The following is a 25,518-nucleotide window of genomic DNA, read 5'->3' on the forward strand; positions in this document are numbered from 1 at the left end:
AAATACAGATTTAGTACGAATGTGTGGTTCTTTTCAGAGGTACACTATTTTGGTGGGCTTTCCAGGAGAAGGAGTTTAGATGACTAAGCTGTGTTTTTTTTATCCTTGTCAACTTAGTCTAAATTGTTTAATGGTTTCAAGCGAGTGTCTGGGTGCTGTTGGTAGCAGTGTTTAATTGCTCTCTTCTGCTACAAGGGTGTAAAGAGGGGGAAGAACTTTCAAGGGTGGTACTGAAGAACTGTGTGTCATGAAACATCAGTTTTATTGTGTGGAAGTTGTGGGTTAGAAAAAAATCCTTATAGCTTTTTACAGTACTTATTACAGGGTATTAAATTGTGTGTTCTGCTGTTGTTTGTTGTCTACAACAGTGTTTGTAGAAACTCTGGAAACAAGAGATATACCTGAGCATTCTGGAAATTACTTTCATGGCCTTTTCCCTTACATCAGCCAATGCCTGCTGAGTCACCTTTATGTTTTTATGATGAGAAGTTTTCAGGAATTAAAATTTACATGTTTGTACCTAATTTGGAAAAGAAAAGCAGCAATCTTTCTCATTATTTGTACTGTGAAATTGCAACTTTTGTTATGATGGTAGAGCTTGATCCTGAAAAATACCACGTGTACCATATAGTAGCCAGTTATTCTTGCTATGAGGCAGTCTGGTAGAATGACTGTCTTCCAACAACAAGGTACTCCCTGTCTGTTTATTTGCACAGTGGAAATGGGAGAGAATGGGGGACAGGTCATCCCTGTAACATGCTTTTACTAAATAAAAGAAATCTGTTCTAATTGCTTCAACATTTATTCTTAGTGAGACACTGCTTCTGGGTATCCAGTCCAGAATTGTTTGCAAGCTCCCATGCAGTATCCAACTACTAGAAATATTTTATGTGACCATTTTAATTTCTTAGATGCATATGCCTAATTCTGAGGTAACAAGTTTCAACATCAGTCTTAATAACCCAATTTTATATCTAATTGTCCAGATATAAACTTTTATAAGCCTCCCTGAAAGTCTGTAGTACTCTTTAAAGCCTTCTATGGTGTTTAATTGCCTGTGTACTCCACTTCATTAGTTGTCTAAGTAAATAACTTTGATTTGTATTAAATTTAAGATTTTTTTTTTCTATTTGACTGTTTTTCTGTCCTGTGTGGTAACAGATGGGTTGCACTTAGTTCAATGAACCGGATGCAAAAAGAGCAGAATTTGCAGTAAAATGATGTTGTGTTTTCATCCACACACGATAAATTAAGTCAACTCTCTGGTACGTGAGGTGAACGTTTGCACAGTTTCATTGTTACAAATTAGAGTGTACCCACTATGCTCTGGGAAACAGGTAGCTTTCTCCATCTTGATGTGCTCACAGGCCTAGTTTGTGCATTTCTTTCTGAAGCAGTGTCAGCATAAGCAGCTCCTGTGTTCTGCTCCAGGCTGCTATCTTTTGTTCCCGCTTCAATAACCACCCTGTGCGGTTGTTTGTGGTACTGTGCAATAAATTGGGTTAGGAAAGGTTTTATTTTATTTTTTCTCGAGATATTTTTGATCAATAATCGGTTCCCCCTTCCATTTTATCACGTGACCACATTGCTGTTCTCTACCATCTAATTATGGATGAAGAGAAGAGACTAAGCAGCAGAAACTGCTTGAATTGTGCTGCTACTACAAGAAAGTATTGAATATGCTCTACATAGCTGTGTAATGTGGAATAATTTATCTTCTCTGATTTCCTTCCTCTTTTTCTTTTTTTTTTTTTTTTCCTTTTTTCATCTGGAGGAAGCATTAGCTGCAAACCTTTGGCCACAGGAATGTTTTATCCCTCAAACTTCAGAATAAAGTTTGGGCATTTAGAATCATACTCCTGTAGAGTCCAGTTCCATAGTTTCATTCCTTTGGACAGGAGCTAGAAGAAGTAACGCATTTTAATCAAGAAGATATCTCCCACCAAATGCATCTTTGCTGGTATTATCCTTTTTTTGTTTTTGGTGGTTGGAAGGAAACTTGAAAATGTGGGAAAAGAAGACAGCATATTGTACTTTGACTTCTGCAGTATCCTGCTGCGTAACACTGAATTTCTCTATGATCTCAAGAGGTCCCTTCCAACCCCTACAATTCTGTGATTCTACTTTGCTGAATACAAACCCTTGAAAAGATCATCTGAATTGAAAGGGAAAGTCAATTATTGGTAGGGCTTCTTCTTTCTAAGGAGACAAGCTTGCAGGGGTTTTACACAAGTTCTTCATTTGATGGTAAACAAACCTCTTGAAGGGTTCACCGAAAGTCTGGAGAAGCCCACAAGCAGCAGTGTATAGCAGCTTTTTCACAGTGCTACTTCTGTGAAATGGTGTTCTGGTAGACAACTGACGTGACTGCTGGTTTGGAAATGAACATTTGCATTTCTCCTAGAATCTTGGCATGCAGGATTTCAAGTACAAAAAATATCTCCCCACATAACTCAACTTGTCCAAGTTTTGAATTGGAAAGACTATAGAAGTCATCTGCCTGGATGTAAAATTGGGTCAGCCAAGGAACTTGCGTAAGGCTGCATATTTTACCACATGCTGGGGGCCCAGGAGATGCCCCATCTGAAATACTGAAGTCCTTGACACTAGTGTTTTTTGTGAGTGATGCAATTCTGATGGAGTTCATTTGGCTTCATTCAGTGTTGTGTCCCAGGTAGGTTACTGGACAGAAAGGAAAGAGAAGTTCTTGAGCACATACTGTGAAGTAGGAGCCATCACAAGAAACATATTTTCTAGCCTCTGGAGGCCAAGTTTGTCATTGCACCAGCCTTCAAGAAGTGGAGAAGTGGGACTTACTGCAGAGCAAAGCTCTGTAGCTGTTAAAATCCTACCCAAGGGTGCAAAATGGGAAGAAGACTGTACCATATGCTCAAACTGGTATTTCAGAGTACATCCCCACACCCAGCCGTATGGTGAGCAGCAGCTGACTGTCCTAGTCAGAAAAAAAGGGAAAACACAAGAAGTTTTGTCCCATCCTGTATAGATTGTTTTCATGGGTTTTGTTACTGGTTTGAACATTTAGAGAGGCTTGCTCTTCTTTTGAACATATCATTGAAGACTGTATCAGGAAAGTAGATCTGAACCCCCTGCCGCTTCTGGGATCTTTCTCATTACTTAAGCTAGTGTGCTAGTGTTATATTGTGTTCTAAACTATGAAAATTTAAGCAATGCCATGCAGTAGAATTCTATTTATAAAAGATGATAGACAGGGCCTGTTTTAGTAGTGGTAGAATCAGAATGGTTTGGGTTGAAAGGGACTCTGTAATAAATTAGCAAGCAAGCCAGCATCCAAAGAAAAACAATCTAGAGAACAACCAGAGGGCTGTTGTTGTACAACTATGGGAGTGTGTGACCTCTTTCCCTGTGACTTGAGGCTTTTACAGTATAATAGTTTGCTTTTAGATGGTAGGAAGAAGGTGATGCCTGGATGCCTGCCTCAGCCTGTTTGCTGTGCTTGGACAAGCAAATGACATGTTCTATAACATTTGAACAAAGATGGAAAGCAGTAGTATGAAATTTATATCAAGGAAACAGGAGGTATCTACTTCTAGGCTGGTTGGAGTGTGTTAGGTGCTGTTGTGGAGCATGTGTTCCAATTTCTTTTGCTCCAGAAGGAAGGCTCAGTATTGTGCCATGGAATGGAACAAAGTGCAATGATTGGCCATGAGTACTGAAAGAATATCTTTGAAAATACACGTCTGATCTGGGCAAAAGTGCTAGTGTAAATATACTAGGGATGACTTGGCTCTGCCTATATCTGCTGCAGTCAGAACACTTCACTGAATGTGATGTTGGTGTGGTTTCATTTGTACATGGCTCTGTTCTTTCTGATTCCATTTCAAACCTCATTGTGGTTCATGGTTCTGCATCTAGTCCTGGTCCAAGCGTGTCTCATTGCTGCTTCCTAAGTTCTGGGGCTGATGGACTTATTCATTATTGATGGGAATGGTAGTAAGTAAAAGTAAGATTCTAGCACTGTTTGATTACCTATCTCTGTTTATCTTGGCAGTACCCTTAAAAAATGAGCAAAGTACGGCACTGTAAAGTCTAGCACAATAAAAACTCTTCTAGTGGAGTGCTCTTGATGTGTATTAGTGCTCTAATGAAATGTAGTACACAAAGAGGAGAACTTCCTATTCCAGACTGACTGCAGACATTCAGCTGCTGGAGCATTGTCAAAAACAAAGCATAAAGTTAATTTTTCTAAGGATTGCATTTGCTGTGCAATGCAAAATGTTGGATAACCTAAAAAGCTCCAAAGAAAGAAACCTTTAAGAATTTAGGTAGGGAGCAATCCTATTGAGGTCTTTGGCAGGAGGTTGACTGAAAGAGTATTTCTGCAGTAAGCAGGCAGCCAAACTTGAACTGCAAGGCAAAGAAACCCAGTTCCTGGCCTGAATCAATTGAGCGGTGTTTGAAAGGCAAACTTTACAAACTGTTTTCATTCTTGTTTGAATGTGCTCATAACAATGGCTATACTGGAGCTGACAGTCAGGAAAACAGATGACACATCACTAGGAAGACATGAAGCCACCATCCCACATGCTTCACTTATATTTGGTTGTTTTCCCTCTGCCTTTCTCATACTATTGGTTTTTCTCAGATTAAACTTTTGGGCTGGCCTTGATTGTTAGCTGGGTGTTACTGCAGGGTGAATAATTGCAGTCATATTTTTAATCTTAGCACAGCTGAAAAGCTTTTTGTTTTACTAAAAAGTGTGTTTATGGAAATAATTTTTGCCATGTGGCTGCAATCTGTAGTAAATTCAAGAAACAAAGCTCATGATTTTGAAGGGATTTCAGGCTTTTGATTACAAATAACTGAAGTTTTGGATTTGGGATAACAAATTAAATATTTTCTTTCTTTAAAAAAAAGAAAACCAAAAACACACAAAAAAGCTGATTCTTCCATCCTTCCTCTCCTGTTCTGGAGCTGAAACAGCTTGGCAGTGGTGTTTGAACATGGTTCCAGTTAAACCAGTTTTGAAACATAGTTTCTGGCCAGAATGGATTTAGGCCAAAGTATGTTATAACTGAGTTTGAAAACTTAATTTGAAGCTAAAATTGTATCTGTAGTGAGAGGGACCGGTGTTGAACTCAGATGAAATGTTTGTTTCTTCCCTCTCCTTTTTCTCCTCTCTCCAGTTAGACAAGCTGTGTGATGCTGCTGGAAGCTGCTCTGACTTTTCATGAATCTCAAGTCTCTTCTACCCCAGTCTTAACACCTTAATAATTAACTTGTATGGAGCTATAGCACTACAGATATCTGATTTTTATTTATTTATTTATTTTCTGTGCCATTTCTGGTAAAGCAGTTGAATCAAAGGCTTTTTCCATCTCCCTTGAAACCTGGTGTTGTACAAACAGAGCTATTTTCAACTGCTTTAGTTTATCTACTGTTGACTTTAGAAGCACGATTTGCAGTTTGAAAGGATGACTGCAGGATATTATTTTTCAAGTCTGTGTAAAAGTGATTGTGCATCTTTTTTTCCCACAGTGAAAATGTCTAGACTTTTCTGAACCTTTGTAAAGCTGTTATCCAGACAAATTAGTTCCATGAATTTGAATCACATCAACCTCAAGAATTATCCAAATATCTGCGGTCACCAAGTCGTTTTACTTTTAGCTATTATACAAAACACTGCTAGTAATCTGAAAAGCTGGCAGATATGAAAAAAGAAAAATTGCTCATCAGCTACAGCCTCTTTTTCTTCTTCTTCTTCTTTTTTTTTTTTTTTTTTTTTCCTCTTAGGAAGGTTTTCAGCCCATCTGAGTGTCAAGATATTTCCCAGCAGAATGGGTATTCTGTTGTAAAATAATTCATGCATCTGTCTTCATGCATCAGTATTAATAAGCATAGGTGCCATAAGGAATCCTTTGTGGCTGAAGTCTAAAGCCAAACGTGATAGTAACAGTCATTGTAATCCCTAGTTATATTTTTGGGAGATGTTCAGTTAATTTGAGGGACTATCATGCTCCAAACTGCCAGTAGCTTCTCTTCTCTGTTTCAGAATTTGTACCAATGCCAAAATTAACTCTTCCATATCCTAGGCTTTTCTTCTAGCTTTGTGCTTCCAAATGGCCTTTTATTCATCATGAGCTTGTTTTCATGCTGTCTTTGTATGCCATGTACTTAGTCTGATAAACTTTAAAGAAAGAAATCCTCTGAACACTGCTCACATTCACTTGAAAGAAATCTATCTGCTCTCTTTTACTCAGGCTTCTCCAAATGTGCTTTGGTTTGGATCCAGACAATCAAGCCTATGAGTATTATTTTGTTTGATCTTCTGGTCCTTAGTGGGGGGAAGGGGAGAAAATAAAGTAGTATTTATCAATTTCTTCAACTGAATGTTAGCTTCCAAGCTTTGAAGCTGTTAACAGAACACAACTGTTATTGTATGAAATAGTTTTTTGGAATGCTTTTTCTGTTCGTTTATTTTCAGAGCCTACTTTATAGAACTTTAGGAACAGGTAGAATGAAAGACAATTGGAAATCACTTTAACTCCTGAAGGAGACATGATATTGTCATGACATCACTGATCCCAGTACATATTTTACAGTCGAACATCTCTCTGCTTTTTCAGAGGTGTTTTCTGAGATCAGTGTGTAGGTCGTGACAAAATTTCAAGCGCCACACGCTTGTACAGCTGTCACAGCAGAGGGCAAAGTTGTATTCCAAAATAAAATAATACACAGTGGAGTCCTTACTCTGAAAGACTGTCTTTGATCTCCTTGATCTCTGAGCTCATTTTTCTCCCACTCCCATGTTTCGGTTTAACATGGGAATCATATTAACCATGATCAGTGGTTATCAACACTTCTGTATTGCAGTCCAATGGTGAGCCAACTGGTGTCTTTCAGAGGGAAAGTATGTTTTTCAGCTGTGGACAGTTCACCCACTTACTCCCACCTGAACTAAAACATCCTTTTAAACTTAGTAGTAGTATTCCTGGCTGTAGATTAGTTGTCTGCAGCTTGCGGTGGGTTTTGTAATTCCCACCAGAAAGCCCATCTTTTTAAGGACAGTTTTGAAGATAATGTAACAGTTCCGTTGCTTTGGAGGTTGTATTCATTTCTCTTATGATTGTAAGGAATTTCAGAGAATGTGAAACATGCCTTGTGAAGTTTTAGCTCTCCTGCTTAAAAGATTACGAAGTTAATATTCAGTTATACTTACTAGAGGTAAGTCGACTCAAAAAAGCCCACAAGCTTATCACAGAATTGCAGAATTGTAGGGGTTGGAAGGGACCTCTAGATATCATCAAGTCCAACCTCCCTGGAAAGCATGCTCCCTGCAGCAGGCTGCACAGGTAGGCATCCAGGTGGGTCTTGAATATCTCCAGAGAAGGAGACTCCTCAACCTCCCTGGGCTCTTTCACCCTCACTGTGAAGAAGTTCCTTCATGTATTGGTGTGGAACTTCCTGTGCTCCAATTTATGGCCATTTCCCCTTGTCCTGTCCTCACAGACCACTGAAAAGAGGTTGGCCATGTCCCTTTGGCTCCCACACTTCAGATATTTATAAACATTAATAAGATCCTCTCTTAGTCTTCTTTTGTCAAGGTTGAACAGACCCAGGTCACCCAGCCTTTCCTCATAGGGGAGAATGAGGAATGTCACGTTGTTGGAAGAACACCACTTTCCTCTTTCAGACTTTTACTCTCAGGATTTTCAAAGATATCTCTTAACTTCATGTCAAAAAGAGACTGTAGTCTGTCAACATCCAGTTCATCTTTAAGGATCAGAAGTGTGAGTTAGGGCGGTTAATAGTGCTGCTGGAGAGGTTCACTTGAGCTAAAAACTCTACTGTCATTGAGAGGGAAGGTAAATGCAAATGCCATATTACACAAGAAGTCATCTGTGACAGGTTTGTATAAGTAGATGAAAAATATCAGATTCCATTAATTTTTGTAATCTCTTATATGTTCAGGCTTTGGGAATAGATCCCTGCCTAAATCAGTAGAATAAGCTGACTAGTTCTAAGGGGATCTTAAGGCATATCTTCAAGGCTGATTTTTGCTTCTTGCTCTAGCTGGAAATTCTGCTGTACATAGAACTATAGCACCAGAAGACAGCAGATGTCTTTCATATAACCTCTTTGGTCATTGCATTTCAAATAGCAATCTATTTGCTGGATTTGGCCCTTTAGAACTGAGTCTGTACTGACCACTTCTTCTCCTGAGGCAAGCAAGGAATGGTCTGTGGCTAGATTCTGCTTTTACACAGACATTTTGAACTCCTGTCATTGCCACCAGAGTTCATGAGAAAGCAAGGGAGGAGGACAAAATTATTCCTAATTGTGATCCAGCTGTAACAGTGGCTGGGCCGCCCAGAAATAAGCCATCCTTTTGGATAGTAGACACTGGAAAGCAATACTGTGGTCTGAACTCTCTCACACACAGCACACGCATGAACACACATAGAATATCTGAAAAGAATGAAAAAATCTCTTTGGTGATGACAAGTTATTTGCAGTGTCTGGAGTTTTGGGGAGCCTGAATTTTGGGTTTAAATTGTTGTTTATTTTTTGTTTGTTTGTTTTGAAGTGCATAGAATCTCCAGATTAGAATAGAATATAGTGTTTTATGGAATTTTCCCTGTGATTTATTCACACCGTGTCTGGAGATGAGTCTTGTATGTTTAGAAGAAGTATTTGATATAGAAACAAATAAGGGGAGAAGTATCTTGTTTCACTTCTATTAATGGATGATAAAGAAGATGAAAGAGGTGAACATTTTGTTAAAGAACAAATAGGGGATAGTTTTGTGACTAAATATGCTTATTTTTTTCTGTTGCTGATGTTCAGTAACTGTTAATCAGAGCAGCATGTTTGAGGGAATTCACAATTACCTCCGTGACGCCTTTTGGTCAGAAGTTGGGCGTGCCTTTCAGATTCATCAGAAGTGGCCAGAGAAGAAAGTGACTAAGGGGAGGAGGTCGTATTAAAGGTTTATTGAGATGACCTGTGTTCACCGTGAGTAGAATTAAAAGTCATAAACTTGCAGGGCTTTCCCAAGGCTCAGATGAAAAAAAAAAAACCAAACAACTGGATTTCACCAGGTCTCCATCTGGGAGATAAAATGGGCTGTCCCTGCAGTTGCAGTTCCAGTTGCTGTGTGAACCAAATTGTCCTGAGAACACAGTTGTGAGTAATTCATTTTAATGAGTGCACCACTGCAAGTATTTCACTGCAAGCAGCAGTTATGTAGTCTGTTCTTCTATGCCACTTGGCAGACAGTAAAGTAGCATCATAGGTACAAGAGCTGCTGTTTAATGTTCATATGACTTTTAATTTTTACAAGCAGAAAACAGCCTCCTGGAAAATTTGCTGAACTGCTAAGCTGCTGGCTTTCCTAATGCTATCCAGACAATTCATATTGAAAATAAAATTGCAAGTGAAGAACTGTCATGCTGTCTGGATTGGGATCTCAGATGCACACGTGTACTCACATAAGTTGGGTGCTGTGCAGGATGTTTGTATTATTCCATGTACCACTTATTATTCAGAATATTCAGCACTTTATTAACCAGTATTTATGTTCTTACATGCTTTTTACACTCTGCTGAAATGACTCTTCTGCTATTGCTAACCTTGTTCTAACTTTGTACCAAGAGAAGAACTGGTCTCTTCAGGCAGACATGCCAGCTTTTCAAGCTCAGTACAGTCCGTCAGAACTGCACAGATCTGCACAGCAGCAACCTTCACTGTGGTTATGCAGCTCTTGTGCATAGCTGTGATTTGATTAAGATACAAAGGAATGGAGAGCCCTGCATCTTTTCTTAAGTTCACAAGGGTTTTTGTGTGTATCTTTTGAAGATGCTGAGTTTAGGCATGTGAAAGGCCTCCTATGATTTTTTACTTCAAAGTCAGTAGCTAGGCCCCTTCTATCAAATCACCAGTTTTAGTGTAATTCAGTAGAGAAAGGTTTGGGGTTTAATTTTATCCTAAAAGTCATTATTCATATCTTACTGCCAGTCCAACAAAGAAATTCCAGGACTGCTCTAGTTTGGCAGGACTTTATTCAATTGTTTGTTTGCTTGTTTTATTTTAAATTTTGGCTGGTTTTGAAGAGAACTAAAATAGATGGGCTACGAAGATGTGGAAGGCTTTAGAAGGCAAGAGTATGTGGAGCAACTCGGGTCATTAAGTTTGTTGGGCCCAAAGAGAAGGCTGTGGGGAAACCTTATGGCAGCCCACAGCTCCTCATACGGAGTGGAGGGGCAGTGCTGATCTCTGCTTTCTGGTGACAGTGACAGGGCCTGAGGGAACAACATGGAGCTGTGTCAGGAGAAAGGGTGGGTGTTAGGAAAAGGTTCTTCACCAGAAGATAGTGGGTATGGAGCAAGCTCCCCAGGGAAGAACTGCTGGAGTTCAAGGAACATTTGGACACTGAGACACAGGGTTTGAATTTTGGATGGTCCTGTGTGAAGTCTAAAGTTGGACTTGATGATCTCTGAGGATCCCTTCCAACTTGAGATGTTCTATGACTGATTTTTATTTTAAGTTTCTTTGTTTCGATTTGAGATGGTGTGAGTTCTACGAGCCTCATGAAAAAATAGAATGGAACAGTATTCAGTAACCAACATCTCAAAAAATGTTCAGTGCTTTAATATTTTGGATTCTCGTCAGTCTTGCTCCTGTATTTGCAAGAGAAACATTCTCAGTAAAGTCTTAGAAAAGTCACTAGATGCTTATTAGCAGAGGTTTAATCTACTATGGATAAGACATGCCTCTAATGGGAGAACACTGCAGTAAATGGGAATCAAGAAAGGCAGGGATTGGGCATTTAAAACCACTAGAAGAATCTCAAAAGTTTCTGGGAGATTGATCTAGCATGTTTAAAGCTTGTATGAATTAATACTCCAGAAATGTAATGAATTTCCTTAAAGCATCCCGTGGAAACAGTGTAGACGCCTGTGACTGAGAGCCTTGAATTCCTGTATATGAGATCATCCCAGCAGGTTACATCAAAATGCTGTCTACTTTATTATTTTGACGCAGAAAAGATGCCTGCAGAACTTCATGAATCCTTTTAGGAATACTAATACATCTTCTCAAATCCTGTTTGAGTTGCATAAGCTGTAAAAGCCATGTCATGTTGTTTTTTTCTTGTGAATATCAGAATTTACCTTTGTTACAGTTGGCTCTAAAGTCCCAGCTTTCAAGGCGAAGGAGCTGGCTCTATTTGAAATTTCTATTTGAGGGATTGTAATGGTTCACTTAGACCCCAGTCCTGCCAGCACTTTTGTTCATGTTTAACTTCCACGCATTATGAGTAGTCATATGGGCAAGCACATGGATATGCTTTTGCAGAACTAATGCCTCCAGTTATGTAAGAAGGCATAGCTTTTTGGCCTGGAGCTGTGAGGCTGTATCTGTGAGACAAGTCAGAGCCAACAGCAGAGCAGCTTTTAAGCAGGCATAGTTTGTCATTTGGGCTCCTACAGTATTTTGATTTAGTCAGTGCAAGAGTTTCTTTTCACGAATGAATTGGGATTACTATTTTAATCCCTGGGCATACATTTCTGCATATGTCTCTGACATTATCTTCATATTGTTTTGACACTAGAAGAGAGAGTCCTAAAAAGAGCCTTCTGTTGGAAAATAAAATACTTCTCTCCTTCAGTTTATTTCTTCTAACATGGTTGGCTGTTTCATAGCAAGATTCTTTATGGCAAGAGTCTGCTGCAGAAGCTCTGGGGTACACAAATCAGAGAAATGTTGGATGAAGCACTTTAGATGAATGCAAGAGTGATATGTTTGCCAAGGAGCAGAAAATGCCAGGACTGAAGCTCTCCAAAGCCAGAACCAAAGTCATGTTGTAATGTTGTTGGTCTGAGTACTGTATCTATAGGGACTGTCTACATTAGCAGGTAAATTAGCTTCTGGCTTGTCCCTAGCCTGTGGTCTTCCCTTGTAAGGGATGAGGTGGCTGGAATGGAGATCAACATGAGGAAAAGCATGAGGTACTGATGTAACTGCAGCTTCCATGAACAAGACCTTTTATCTCTACACCTTTTAGCACTTTAAGGAAGGAGTAGCCTCAGGTAATTGAAGAAGAAATAACATCTGGATTCTTTATGTAAACCACCCCAGTGGAGTGCATTCTTTCTGGAGGTGTTTTCTTTGGATGTAGGAGATATAAGGAAAGGTAACCTTGCCCCTTGCATTTAACCACAGGAAGTAGGACATTTTATGGGAAAAGAATAAGAGCCCTCTGTGCTCCCTCGGCAGGGGCAGATTTGCACTCAGGGAAGAGTGAAAGCTGAGAGCAAGTTGCAGGGGCTGACACAGTACATACATTTTTTTTTCTCTTTATTTTCATGGAAAAGGTATTTAAATGATGAGGAATTTAGAGCTTTTCTCAGCAAGACTTGTTATTTCAGTGTTCTGAGAACAAAAAGGGAAATACTGAAACACAGATGTTTAAAGAGAAACAATATACTGTGAATAATATTGACTGGAAATCCTACTGCCTGTTTGGGGTAGGGTTATCTGCCACTGGAAGTAGCAAAAGTACTGCTGTGTGTTATCCTTGGAGTTTAGTTTATTATGGAAGATAATTTTAAGACAGTAGGATTATTTACTGATTGTGTCACAAGAATATCTGGACTATTCTAATTTCAGCATTTTTACATTTCAAGCCATATAAAGGAGAAGCTATACAGTGTCCTGGTTCAGCAGAGCAGTCTCTAACCAGGCTTTGTAAACAAAGACACTTCTGTCTTGTTTCTAATCACAGTAATATTTTTCAGATTAATTATGTTATTCTAAAATACACTCAGCAAAAGCTATTTTCATGCTGCGCTGTTGGATTCAGGTCTCAAAGCATTACAGACTGCTGCTGTTATAACAAGAGCAGCAAATGCAAAAGCTGGGCAGACAGCTTTCATGGTTGGGGATGATGTAACACATCCCTATTTTTTTTGTCATTCAGGGTGTTTAAAAAGAGTCCCCTGGGGATGCATGAGGGGGTACCTTCACAACTGTGTGCTTCGTATGTAGGGAGATAGGTGTGTTTCACTGGAGAAAACAGAGTCCTCATGACGTTACGTTGTTGAGAAAGTAGATCTGGTTCATCTGAACAGCAGCGAGTGTTTCTCCCTCCCTGCCTACGCTGGGCAAATCACTCACCAGCTCCTGGCCTCCAATCACCTGGGGCTGCAGAGCCTCCACCTCCTTCACAGCAGTTCACACACCACATTTAGTTTGCTTTATCACATATTTCAGTAAAATCACATATTTAGGACTACAGAAGTTCAGGACTGGGCAAGAGAAGCAGAAAATTATCTAGCAGAAGTTGCTCCGTATAAGGTTTGTAATGCTGAAATAAGCAATCTGAAAACAGTGTCGCTTATCATATGAAACACTATCTGCTAACAAATGTGCTTTCTGAATAGCAATACCTGTGCTATTTGGTATTAAATTTAGTGTACTTTACATTGTTATTATGTCTTTGAGTGCAAATTAGTGTCGTTATATATGTGATTTATGTCTTCCTTCTTAGTCTGAAATCTGCTTCTGCTTTTGGATGATAGATCTTGCATTTTCCATTTATGCGTATTATGTTACAGGTGCTACTTCCCAATTTTAGGGCCGTGTGAATTGTTGAGATACACTGCTTTAAATATTCAAAGACAATAGAAGTTGTTTTATTGTCTTGGGCACAAAGTCAACTTTTAGGACATCAGAAAGTTGAGTGTCCATGTGTGTACACATACTTCAGGACTTTTTTTACTTTCATATTCTATTACGTTGGATCTAATCAATGCGATACTGCAACTTTGAATAAAGTCTTGCAATAATAAATGTTGCAAACAATTTTTTCTGCTAAATTCTACAGATGGAAAACAACCGGTACAAATTACAGGTTTTTGCAGGAAACTGAGGCTGAAGAAAGGTTCTGAATTAATCTATGTATTTATATTTCCGCATTTTCAGTATGTTACAAACATGTTAGGATATTTGCTTCATCATTTCTATGCTGTTAAAGTGTTAAACTACTGCACCTAACACTTACCATATGTTATAGTATATAACAAGAAATTAACAATATAAATTAGAAGTAAATCATCTTTAAATTACTTTTGCTAAAGGAATCTTTAAATATACATAACAGTATAACAACTTTCAGGGGTATTATACGGCTTTATAATACTTGCTTGTAGGAGAATGTTTCCCTTTTTAATTGGAATCTTTAATGGAAAATTGTGTACAAAGTATTGATTTGCAGCTGCAGTGCAGCGCTAATTTAATCAGAAGTTTTTTTTTCCCCCATCTGAAGCTTGGATTTGATATGTAATGATTTAAATAACTTATTTTACATAATTAAAATGTTATTTTTGAATGAAAGTTTGGTACAGCGCACACTGACCTTATACGGCAGTTACTTTTATGCTCTATTGTTATCCACCTGTTTGTGTTTTGTTTTGGAGTAGAAAACTGATAGTTTGTGTAGGTTTTACAGACTGTGAAGTACCCAGTGCAGTTTTAAAGATAAACAAATACTTTCCAAATGGAGACTTTGCCCCTTGCACCGTGTTTGTAGATATAACTTAGGCCAAATTTGTGCTTCTAAAAGAGCCTAACACTAAATGGCCATTAAATGTTCCTGATCAGCTGGCCAGCAACTGAATGGGAGACCTGGTATGAATTGTAAGACTGAGCTCATCTGTTTGGGATGGCATTCAGATGAGCAGCAATAAGGTAGTCAATTGTCTGCTTTACAGCCAGAGGTTCTGTGATAAGGAATGACTGAAATTAAGAAGCTGGTTTTGTCAGCAGCTACTGTAGAGAGAAACCAATAAGATAATAGAGAGTGAAAGGGATAAGAGAAGATTCTGCGGTTATTCCGGTACTCCAACAAATATTGTCTATGTCCATGAGATATGAAGATGTTTTTCTTTTTTCCCATGTTAGATCTATCCAATACCCCTCTTGTCAAAACAAGGTCCCCCCCTGTCCTGTTGATCTCTTTGTTGTAATGCAGTTGAAAGGGAAAAACTGCAAGCTGTGACATGAACAGCTGTGGACTTCTTTCTAGGAATGCATTCGGGAAGGGAGAGGTTTGAATGTGGACTGAGCATTGACTTTCAATTCTCATGCAGTTAAACTGGGTCCTCCCTTTTCCAGAGGACTGTTGAAGACATTTTCTGTGTTACAGAGTTATCTGTAGCAAAAGAAAAACCTAATCTAAGAGAGGTTTCAGGAGTGCAGTGACCCAGAGTGAGCAGTCAGGAGCTGCCATCTCAGTTTGCTTTGAACAAAGGCATCTTGCCAAGGTCAGTGACAAATGGACTTCATAGATAACTTGCTTGTGACAGATGTCTCTGTAAAGTAGACCTGGCACAGATTTGAACAGGAGAAGTGGACTGGATCTGCCTCTAGCCTTACTAGATATCTTATTAGAGATAAATGCCTGTAAGCATCAAGCTGAAGCTGTGAGGAATTCTCTGAGAAGAGCCAGAGCTGCTCAGCTGCGTAGGGACGGGCCTGAGGGGCTCGGCTGGAGTTGGTGGCAGCAGGAGTAAAGACGTTGCAGAGGCCGCAACATGTTTTGAATGCAGCAGGAGTAAGGCCTTTTCTGAGCATGGCTGCAGTCAGTGTGAGGTTGTCCAGGACAATGCTGCCACCAAAAGGCACTCCCAGCCATTGCCTTCTTGTTTCTGTAGGTTCTTCCAGTGTCTCATCTAAATCTGAATAGGGCACACGTCTGACGCAGTGCACTGTGCGTGGGGCACAGCAACAGATGTTGTGAAGTAGCGGTCAGACATTCATTTTGCTTACACAGGTAGTTAGTAGCCAGTGTAAGGCATTCAGAATTGCAGTGGTCATCTAGGATATGTATTTTTCAGGGCTAAGAAAGGATGAATATACCTAAAATATTGTGTCTTTTGTGTGTGAAGTGTTTTTTTTGTCTCTATGAAGTTTGCGTCTTCTACCTTTTCTTTGCTTGTGCAAAGAAGACTAAAGAAGAAAGGGTGGGTTGGAGTCAGAATAGGTATTTCACCTTACTGACTTGTGACTGGCAAGAACCAGTGTCCTGTTCATAAACAATCATGGAATTTGGAAGGGACCTCTGGATCACCAGTTCACCCCCCTGTTCTTTCCACAGGAACCAGAGAAAGTAGAAGCAGAAAGAAAAAAAAACAACGTATTTTTAAAAAAATACTGCTTTTCAGAAGAAAAAACCATAGTGGCACCCAGCTGGCCACTGTTAGATGACTTAATAATCTTCAGGATTTATAGTGAAGTGCAAACGAGTGGAGTAATCTGAGATCCATTTGAACAACAAAAGCCTTGGAAAGTGTTTAATGTTCTGAGAACAAAGTCTGCCAGAACAGTTTTTCCCGTTAATGAAATATCAATGATCTATTTGAGGAGGAAAAAGATAAATAAACACAAACCAAACCAAAACAGCAAAAAACCTTGCCTGCCTCATCTCCTTGCTCAGTCCTGGGACAGCTATCATCTTTTTAACCAGCTCTAAGTGTCTGCCTGAGCTATTCAAATCTGTTTTCTATACTTCCAACTTCCCTTTCCCTGAAAGTCAAGTAGAGACTTTTTTTAATGAGTCTCTTTAAAGACTAAAGCAGCATGACAGTGTACATGGGAGAGTTACAGGAACAGGAGGAAACTGTTTCTGCTCAGATTTCTCTCTCTGTAATATCCAAGGGATCTTTTTACTTTCAGGAAGCCATTCAGAATTGCAGTTTTCTTGCATCTGAATCCTTGTTCCAGGAGCAAATACTGCCATAGTAAGACATCCCTCTTGATGGAAAATCATTGCTGTTAGTGATAAGTAGAAATGCCTGTTATTGATCCAGAATACTGATACAAGTATGGCAGAATATATGAGCAGATATAGAATATATGAGCATGATATAGATTGTAACAGTAGATGTCAGTTTGGGGAAATGGCAGATGGCTTCACTTAATTCTTACCGAACTCTTCTTATATCTGTTCTTGTTAAACGTTTACCAGGGAGAGTTTTACACATCTCTCTTTTAAAGATAATTGGTTCTGGGAAACTTTGTTGATGTGGGAGGGAGTAGAAACAGTGCTTTAATCTTTCAAGCAGTTTTACCGAAGTGAATTCTAGAGGCAAAAGCCATACTATTTGAATCCAAAGGGGAATATCCAAAAGGATATTGCATTGGCTGTGTCAGAGCACTGGATTTTAAAGCTTTTGGTGTTCATAGTCTTGATACTTTAGTGTTACATCTTTAAAATCTGTATTTATGTTCATGTTGATCCTTATCTTGAAAACCCTAATGATGTGTGAGTTGATAGATGTCTATTCTGGTACAGTTTAAGAAATGGTTAAGAAGCCAGCAACAGATAAAGAGAAGCGATTTCTTCTTTCCATTACAGCAGTATAGTAAACCAAAACTATTTCTTTTCCCCTGGAGAAATAAGTCCTAAATATAACTGAATCCCTCGAATGATTTGTGGGGGAAAAGCACATGCTGTCTTATTCATCATCGTATGGGAGTATAAATATATTAATAGGTGTGACTGAAGTTCTTCATTTAAATGTATTTATTTTGCTGTTCTGCTAAGTTACAGTGCTACCTGCTATGCACTGCAATGATTTATTTTGTTTCAGAGCTCTCCATCCACCATGTTGCCCTGTGGACCAGCTTTGACCTTTGTTCGATGCCTGGTGCGTAAGAAGAATGTCAAGGGGGAAGGTCTTGAGGACTCGTTGTGCCGATGCTTATCTACGCTGGACCTTATAGCACTGGGAGTTGGAAGTACCCTTGGTGCTGGTGTCTACGTCCTTGCTGGAGAAGTTGCCAAATCTAATTCTGGACCTAGCATTGTTGTTTCCTTCCTCATTGCTGCCCTGGCATCTGTGATGGCAGGTCTCTGCTATGCTGAGTTTGGTGCTCGTGTTCCCAAGACTGGTTCTGCATATTTGTATACTTACGTAGCTGTTGGTGAACTGTGGGCCTTTATCACTGGTTGGAATCTCATTTTATCCTATGTTATAGGTAAGTCTAAGAGCAAACATGGGACCTGAGACTTTCTGAAGAAGCAGATATCAGAAATGGATTTGTTTCTCTCTGTCTCTGTACTTAGCTGCTGTTGCTTTTCCATCCTACTAGGATCAAATAACCAAGGTCATTTGATTAAGTTATTTCCTTATCAAATAAGATGTGTTAAGCAGTAGTGATGATGTACAAGAATAAACATGATTTTATTGCTGTATTTGATCAGCAAGAATAATATCAGTAGAAAACACAGCAAAGACATTTACCTGAGCCCACTCCCATCGCTATATCACAGAATCACATAATGACCTGGGTTGGAAGGGACCTCAAGGATCATGAAGTTCCAACCCCCCTGCCTGGCAGGGCCACTGTAGTATCTCCCCTAAAGAAAGTCATGATGTTTAGTTCCTAACTTCTTAATATTATCTCATACTAATTAAATGCTCTGTCTTGTGATCTCATAAAACACAAAGTTGACCAGGTCTGAGAAGTAACAGTGCTTATGTGGGAGATGTTTAAAGAACTGCTTCAGTGCTTTGTCAAAGATGACAGATTTGATTTAGATGCGTTTTCTACCAGAAGTACATGTTCTACTATACGGTGTATAAGCATACCTATCTGTATGCGATTACCTAACTACAGGACTGTTACCCAAACCACTACAAAATCAATAGACCTGAGTGTTGTTTTGTAGTGCATTCCTAGTAGGAAAGTGGTAAGAATAAGGTTGTATTTAGGTGTAGTCATGTACATTCTTTACCAGAGGAGGGCATTAGTCTTAAATACTAACTCTAGTGATATACATCTTCCTAGTGTTTAATTGCTTTACTTCCTGGTGGACAGATTTTCCTTCATGTTATTTACTAAACCATTGTTTTGTATTGTTTAACATACACATCATATTTTGACTTTTGAAATAATTGTCTTCCAGAAGAACATCAAATATAAATGGTGTAGAAATAGTTTTTTGCAATATTTTAGGAACAAATTAAGTACAGATTTGTATATTTTAGTTGCAGTATAGTACGCTGTCATTTACTAGGTGAAAATCTACAATGTTAAAATCTCTAAATAAAAGTGGCAGCGTGTTTAGTTTTGCTTCCTTTTCAATAGAGGTAATGGTATCTCATTGGATTCATGCAAAGCTCTAAAAACGGTGTCTCACTGCATTCATGCAAAGCTCTAAATTTGCACGTATTTTATGAAGGTACATCAAGTGTAGCAAGAGCCTGGAGTGGCACCTTTGATGAACTTCTCGGAAAACAGATTGGTCACTTCTTCAGAACCTACTTCAAAATGAATTACCCTGGTCTGGCAGAGTATCCTGACTTTTTTGCTGTATTCCTTATATTGCTTTTATCAGGTAAAGACAAATATCTCATTTATGATGGTTGTAATATCAGAGTGTTTCTTACAGTCGAAAACAAAAAAATGCCAAGCTGCAATGTGTGTCGTATCAGAAATATGGGATAGTATCTGAGCTGTTTAGATGAATATTTGTGCATTGACAAAATGACTCTGGGAATTAAATTTATATAATTTTTTTAAATTTTTTTTATTTTTTTATGCATACTGTCCTTGAGGATGAAACATAAAATAATCACTTGTTGGTAGGTTTTATAAAGTCTGTAATACACATCGATTAAGGAAAATCTTGTCATATTTTTAAATTACAAGAACTCATACCAAGTATACACTTTTTGAGGCCTTAGAAATTTACAAAATGCTGCACCTTTTTTGCACATTTTCATTTGCTTTCCAAAAGCAAATGTTCTTAAAGTTAAGTGAAGGAAATGCTAGGTGTGTTTTAAGGGGTATGATTTGTTTTAAACAACTAGAATCATTTCATTTTTCAACTAGAAGCGTTTCAGTGTTCACTAGAGCTTTTACACATCTGGAATATTAGTTGTGTTCAAACTCTCTTGAGATGTGGGGAAAACATTTCCGTTCAGCTCCTGGTGTTACAATGAGTGGCTAGTGCATTTTAAGCTTTTGATAGGTCTCTCCAAAAAAAAAACTGAGCAATAAAATAACATAGGAAGCCTTAATTTGTGGTTGTGTTTGTATCTTCAGTTCATTTCTTCCATCTGGTATTTGGTTTTGTTTGAGTTATGAGAAGAAAAAAATAAAAATAAAAAAAACAAAACAGATTCATTTAAACTTAGGATGCATTTACACTGAGTTACATTGCAGTGTAGAGATTCCCAAGGTGATTCCACACCTGTACTTCCAGAAATCGTAGTCAGAATACCATTTATGCAGAAACCTTGAGCAGCTTGTATGATAACCTCTGTGCTATGACGAGATAGAAAGTATCTCATTAGCAGAGTCAGATATTTTTTTTAGACTTTGTCTTGAGAGGCTTAACATTTTCCGAGTTAATCTCTAAATAATGAGGAAAAGCTTGTATGTGATATTAGTGGCAATGCTTGCAGTGCAGAGAAGACAGACTTTCCCACTCTTTTCAGTTTTTCCTGGTCTGCTTTCTACCTGTTATTCTATTAAAATATTATTATGCTCCCAGTTGTTAGACATTAGGATCCTGATGAAATAACTTTCCTATCACTTAAATGCACCAGTCTGGAACTCAAGGCAAGCATATTTTGTATCATACTTTTTTGAATAGAATCTCTGTAAATGAGAGATTCATATGAACTGGAGGCATGCATTTATTCTAAAAGATTTGTTAATTAGCTGGTTCTGTCGCATAATATAGAGATATGAAGTAGAATCCCAGAAAAGCAGTAGCAGGTGTTCAAAACACTTGTGAATACTTCAAGAGTACAGTTAAAGAAAGTTGTGGTTTTATGGTTTCCAATACACTTGTCTGTTGCCGTGCTGTCAGTTTACTAAATTTGTGCTAAACACATAAAATCTATTGCTGTTTTTATTATTTGTTGTCTTGACAAATATGTCTTCTTGAAAATAGCTCCTTTACTGTACATGACAGCTCATGTTTTAAAATTCCTTTTATTTTATAGGTCTGTTATCATTTGGAGTAAAAGAATCTGCATGGGTGAATAAAATTTTCACGGCTATTAACATCTTGGTTCTACTCTTCGTTATGATTTCTGGTTTTGTGAAAGGAGATGTTGACAACTGGAGAATAAGTGAAGAATATCTCATAAACCTTTCTGCAATAACAGAGTAAGTACTCTTAAAAATATTTTAAAATTACTTTTTACAAATGTATTTCTCACATTCCAAGCAATTTTATGTTATACGTGCTTTTGCACTATTGCAGGTAACAGATTGCTATTGACAGACAGCTCGGTTGTTGAGAATGATTAACTTTCTATTCCCTTAGAAAGTGTTTTTTCTTTTCTTGTTTGTATTTTCCTAAAATAAATAAATAAATAAAATCCTGTCATATTTCAAGACTTTTATATGTGGTCATTTGAGAAGTTACTGGCTTCTTGTCCTTTAGCCATGAATTAATTACAGTGGGTGAGTATGACAATGAGAGTTTCTTATGCCATTAGAATTTTAATACTCTGCCACAAACAGCAAAGGGGATAAGATGATATTTACTAGATTCAAGTATTATTCCATTTACTGTTATTTTTGTCTCAGAAGTTTTCACACGAATGTGTCTTCTTATGCTGTTACTTAAGGTGCAGGGGAGTAAGATGCGTATGTTTGACCTACCAGTAATAAAAAATAAAGTGTTTTTCCTCTGTATTTTTATTATTCACAGGAATTTTTCATCCTACAAGAATGTGACAAGTATATATGGGAGTGGTGGCTTTATGCCATATGGTTTCACAGGAACACTGGCTGGTGCTGCAACCTGTTTTTATGCTTTTGTAGGATTTGACTGCATTGCAACAACTGGTATAGTATTTATGTGTGTGTGGTAGCTTTTGGGAGTGGGGGCAAAGGGACATAATATGTCTTTTTTAGACTTTTTTCCTGCCCAAATCATGTTAACTGACCACCGATTTTTAAGAGTTTTCTGAGATATCACTTCTAAATTATATATGGAAAATATGGATTGAGTAGTTAGAACTTACAAATTACAGGAGAATAACTAGATGTGATGGGTTTTGACAATTCTAAATATAGAATGTATTTTATGTCCATTAATTATACCTGTTTTGTTTTGTTTTTTAAATGCCATTTCTGGCAGCAAAATAACCAATCTTAATTTGTGCAGATTTTAAAATTTATTCTGTAGATACAATTCTGAGGGTTTAGGCTTATGAACATGTTCGTTTGTCTGTGATATTATCTTGTAAAGGTGAATGTAATAGTAACAGTTTCTGTTGTGTTTTTTGTTTTGTTTTTTCTTTCTTTTGTTTTCAGGAGAAGAGGTCAAGAATCCTCAGAAGGCCATACCCATAGGAATTGTGGTGTCGTTGCTTGTTTGCTTCATGGCCTATTTTGGTGTTTCAGCTGCACTGACTCTTATGATGCCATATTATCTGCTAGATGAGAAAAGTCCTCTGCCAGTAGCATTTGCATATGTTGGATGGGGTCCTGCAAAATATGTTGTAGCAGTGGGATCCCTCTGTGCTTTGTCTACAAGGTAAAGACTTTTATATGCTTTGCAAAAGTTGATGGATATTACAAGACATTTAAAAATAATGTGTTTGTTTTGAAGGCTCACTTCATGCAGAGGATTAGCATTAGTTTTAGAAGCATGTTTTAGTCTTAGGCAGATTATCTTCACAGTAATTTCATTAGTATTTGTTTCTGTTTAAGCTTTACTGTTATTGAACTCTGCCTCTTTGACTTTTTACCCAGAAATCATTTATTAAATAACTATTTTTAGATACATGAACTGCAAGTTACCTCTATTACCTGATTAAATATACCTCACTGCCTTTGTCCTGTTTCGCAAGCCATCTCAATCAACAAATTTACAAACTCCACGTATTTGCAGGCAAAATTGAAAGGACAAATGCCTGTCTCCTCTTATCATCTTCATTGCCTGTTTATCAATAGCCAATCTGTCTTCTGATATCATTTCATCCTCTGATTTTTATAGGACTATTTGAGATGTAGATTACATCTGTGACAATAGGGTAATATATTTCCTGCTATTAAACTGTGAATATAACCTTTTATTTTAATTAAAAAGATCAGGGAAAGCATAGAATATATAAGCGTGTCATATATGTATCACAGCCTAGTTGTAATGTGGTGTAAACACTTTCATAAAATAGAATATTGCTTAGTGCTTGAATTTAGGGATAGAAAAATGCCAATTCCAGTCTTCTACTAGAGGTTTTGGAGCTAAGGAGTTGTCCAAGTGAGCTTCAGTGATTAGAGGATGGGCTGGTTTTCCACAAAGAAAAAAGGCATACCTGCTTAAGCAGGAATGCTGACAGTACTCTGAGATAACCCTGGTGAGCATCAGTGTGATGAAGATGGTCACACTAAGGCTGGATCATGATTTAAAGGAAGGGAATATTTTGATGTAGAAGATGGCACAAAGAGGAAATAGTTTCAGAATTACATAAAAGCTTATGTGGCTGACTGAAGAATATAATTTTTGCAGTTCATTCTGAAATTATAGTTGTTTTCTATCTACTTGTCATAGGGAGATCCACTCAAATTTTCCTCTATACTGATAAATAGTGAAAATCATATATAAGTGTAAACTAATACTAGAAAACAAAATGAACTGAGATGATAGTAAAACACTATTTCAGAAATTTGAACTCCTGGTCTGTTTCCAGTGTATTTTGAAGTGTTATATTTCCTTGTTTGGAGAGGTTAATCTTTCATTCTGTTGATTTGTGTCAGTTTAGAGCAAATCAGAAGATACTGTATATCATATTCTCCAGTTTAGAAGTATAATTAACAAAAATAAATAAATAAATCAGATCATTGCTTTTGGTTCAAATGGTTACCTCTAATTATGTTACGTTGTGAACTTGTTTCCTCTGGGTAAAGATGTTCGTTGGTGTTTCCATTATTGATGTGAATCCACTTAAAGAGATGTATGATAAATACAATGTACAAAGTCAGAACAGCACAAATTTAGTTGTGGATTTTAACAGTATCCTTATTTGAAGAATAAACTGTTGCCCTGTTTAGTAAATATTCATTCTTGAAAAGAACATTCAGATATCAAAATCAGTTAATGTGAAATGCTTATCTCATGAGATTTTCTCATGTGCATCTAACCCATTACCAGAAGTACTTAGCATCTGTGGTATGTAAAATCTGAGCCTTCTTTAAGTGCTTTAGTTGACATCCTGAACTATCTAAGGCAACCATTCAGCTGCTTAAATGCTAGTTTGCTGCTGCAGAGGTTGTATTGGCTATGAATTTGCCTTTTGTCCTTTCAAAGTTTATTTTTGTTTTCATAATTATGATTATTTAATTTTGAGGGAAAGAAACCACCTAATGTAAGAAGTCTGTTTAAAAAGAGCTTTGAGTTATTGACAGTTTAAAAGCTTTCTGTGTGCTGCTAATAACAAATCTAAAATAATTACTCCTTCCATAAAGGAAACAATCTTAGCAAAGCTTGGCTTGAGGAGCTTTAATGGAAAGAGACCATGTGCTCAACTGTAACTGTTGGTGCTTACTTTGAATTACTGTTAATCAGCAGCCTCACATGGAAATGTGAAGCATAAAAGATGCTGCTAATGCTTATTGAGTTGCTGCTGCTGACTGACAGACTTTGTTGAGTAATACTGAAGCTTAATTGCAGTTAGTGTGACCTGGAATATGTTCCTGGTCCACTAATACCCAAGAACTACAGTGATGGCAAGAGTTATTTTGCTAACCTGAATTCTCTCTAATGAAGAAATTCCAATTCCTAAGTTAAAAACAATCAAACAAACAAACAAAAAGGCTATCAACTTTATGGGGAAAAAAAGACATTTCTGTTTCTGTCTGATCTGTAGTATCTTTGGCTATGTGGCTTTCTGATTTTGTCTTATGATCATAAGATTCTGTACATGACATTAATTAACACCGTTTATCTTTTCCATGATACAGGTCTGCTGTCTTATGATCATAAGTTTACGTACATGCCATTAATTAGCATTGTTTATCTTTTCCATGGTACAGCTCTGCATGAACTGTGTTTGCTATGTTGCATGTGTTTGCTTTTTACTCAGTCTTCTTGGATCCATTTTCCCAATGCCACGTGTAATCTATGCTATGGCGAAGGATGGGTTGCTTTTCAAATATCTAGCTCAAATCAATTCCAAAACGAAGACCCCACTAGTTGCTACTCTATCGTCTGGTGCAGTAGCAGGTGAGACTAAGAGCTGATCCTTGTAAAGAGAGGTGCGCTGCTAAGTGTGTTGCATATGTGGAAATAGAACACTGTTGTGCAATTTTGATTTGCTTTTCATTGATCAAGCATAACTGTTGTCAGGAAAAGCAGGCGACCAGTGAAACTTTTCTTTACCACAGATTTTGTATTTGTTTGCTAATCTCCAAGAGCTTTCAAAGCCTAGGTTCAAAATAATCAACAACCCTCAGAACAACACTGATCAGTTGAACAGAAAACCAAGAGCAGCAACACAGAGCCTAAAC

General features: G+C 37.8%; 1 protein-coding gene across 1 annotated transcript in view; it reads left to right on the forward strand.

The window, feature by feature from the left end:
- The window catches only part of SLC7A2 (solute carrier family 7 member 2), a 36,840-nt gene that overhangs the window by 4,216 nt on the left and 7,106 nt on the right, over positions 1–25,518 (forward strand). Inside the window, exons 2-7 of the mRNA XM_072335436.1 lie at positions 17,631–18,018; positions 19,226–19,381; positions 21,000–21,165; positions 21,716–21,852; positions 22,324–22,546; positions 25,095–25,234. Coding sequence (XP_072191537.1) covers positions 17,646–18,018; positions 19,226–19,381; positions 21,000–21,165; positions 21,716–21,852; positions 22,324–22,546; positions 25,095–25,234 — 1,195 coding nt within the window. The 5' untranslated portion in view covers positions 17,631–17,645. The remainder of the gene's footprint in view (positions 1–17,630; positions 18,019–19,225; positions 19,382–20,999; positions 21,166–21,715; positions 21,853–22,323; positions 22,547–25,094; positions 25,235–25,518) is intronic.

This window comes from Excalfactoria chinensis, chromosome 4 (assembly GCF_039878825.1).
Source record: "Excalfactoria chinensis isolate bCotChi1 chromosome 4, bCotChi1.hap2, whole genome shotgun sequence".
NCBI classification, from domain to species: domain Eukaryota; kingdom Metazoa; phylum Chordata; class Aves; order Galliformes; family Phasianidae; genus Excalfactoria; species Excalfactoria chinensis.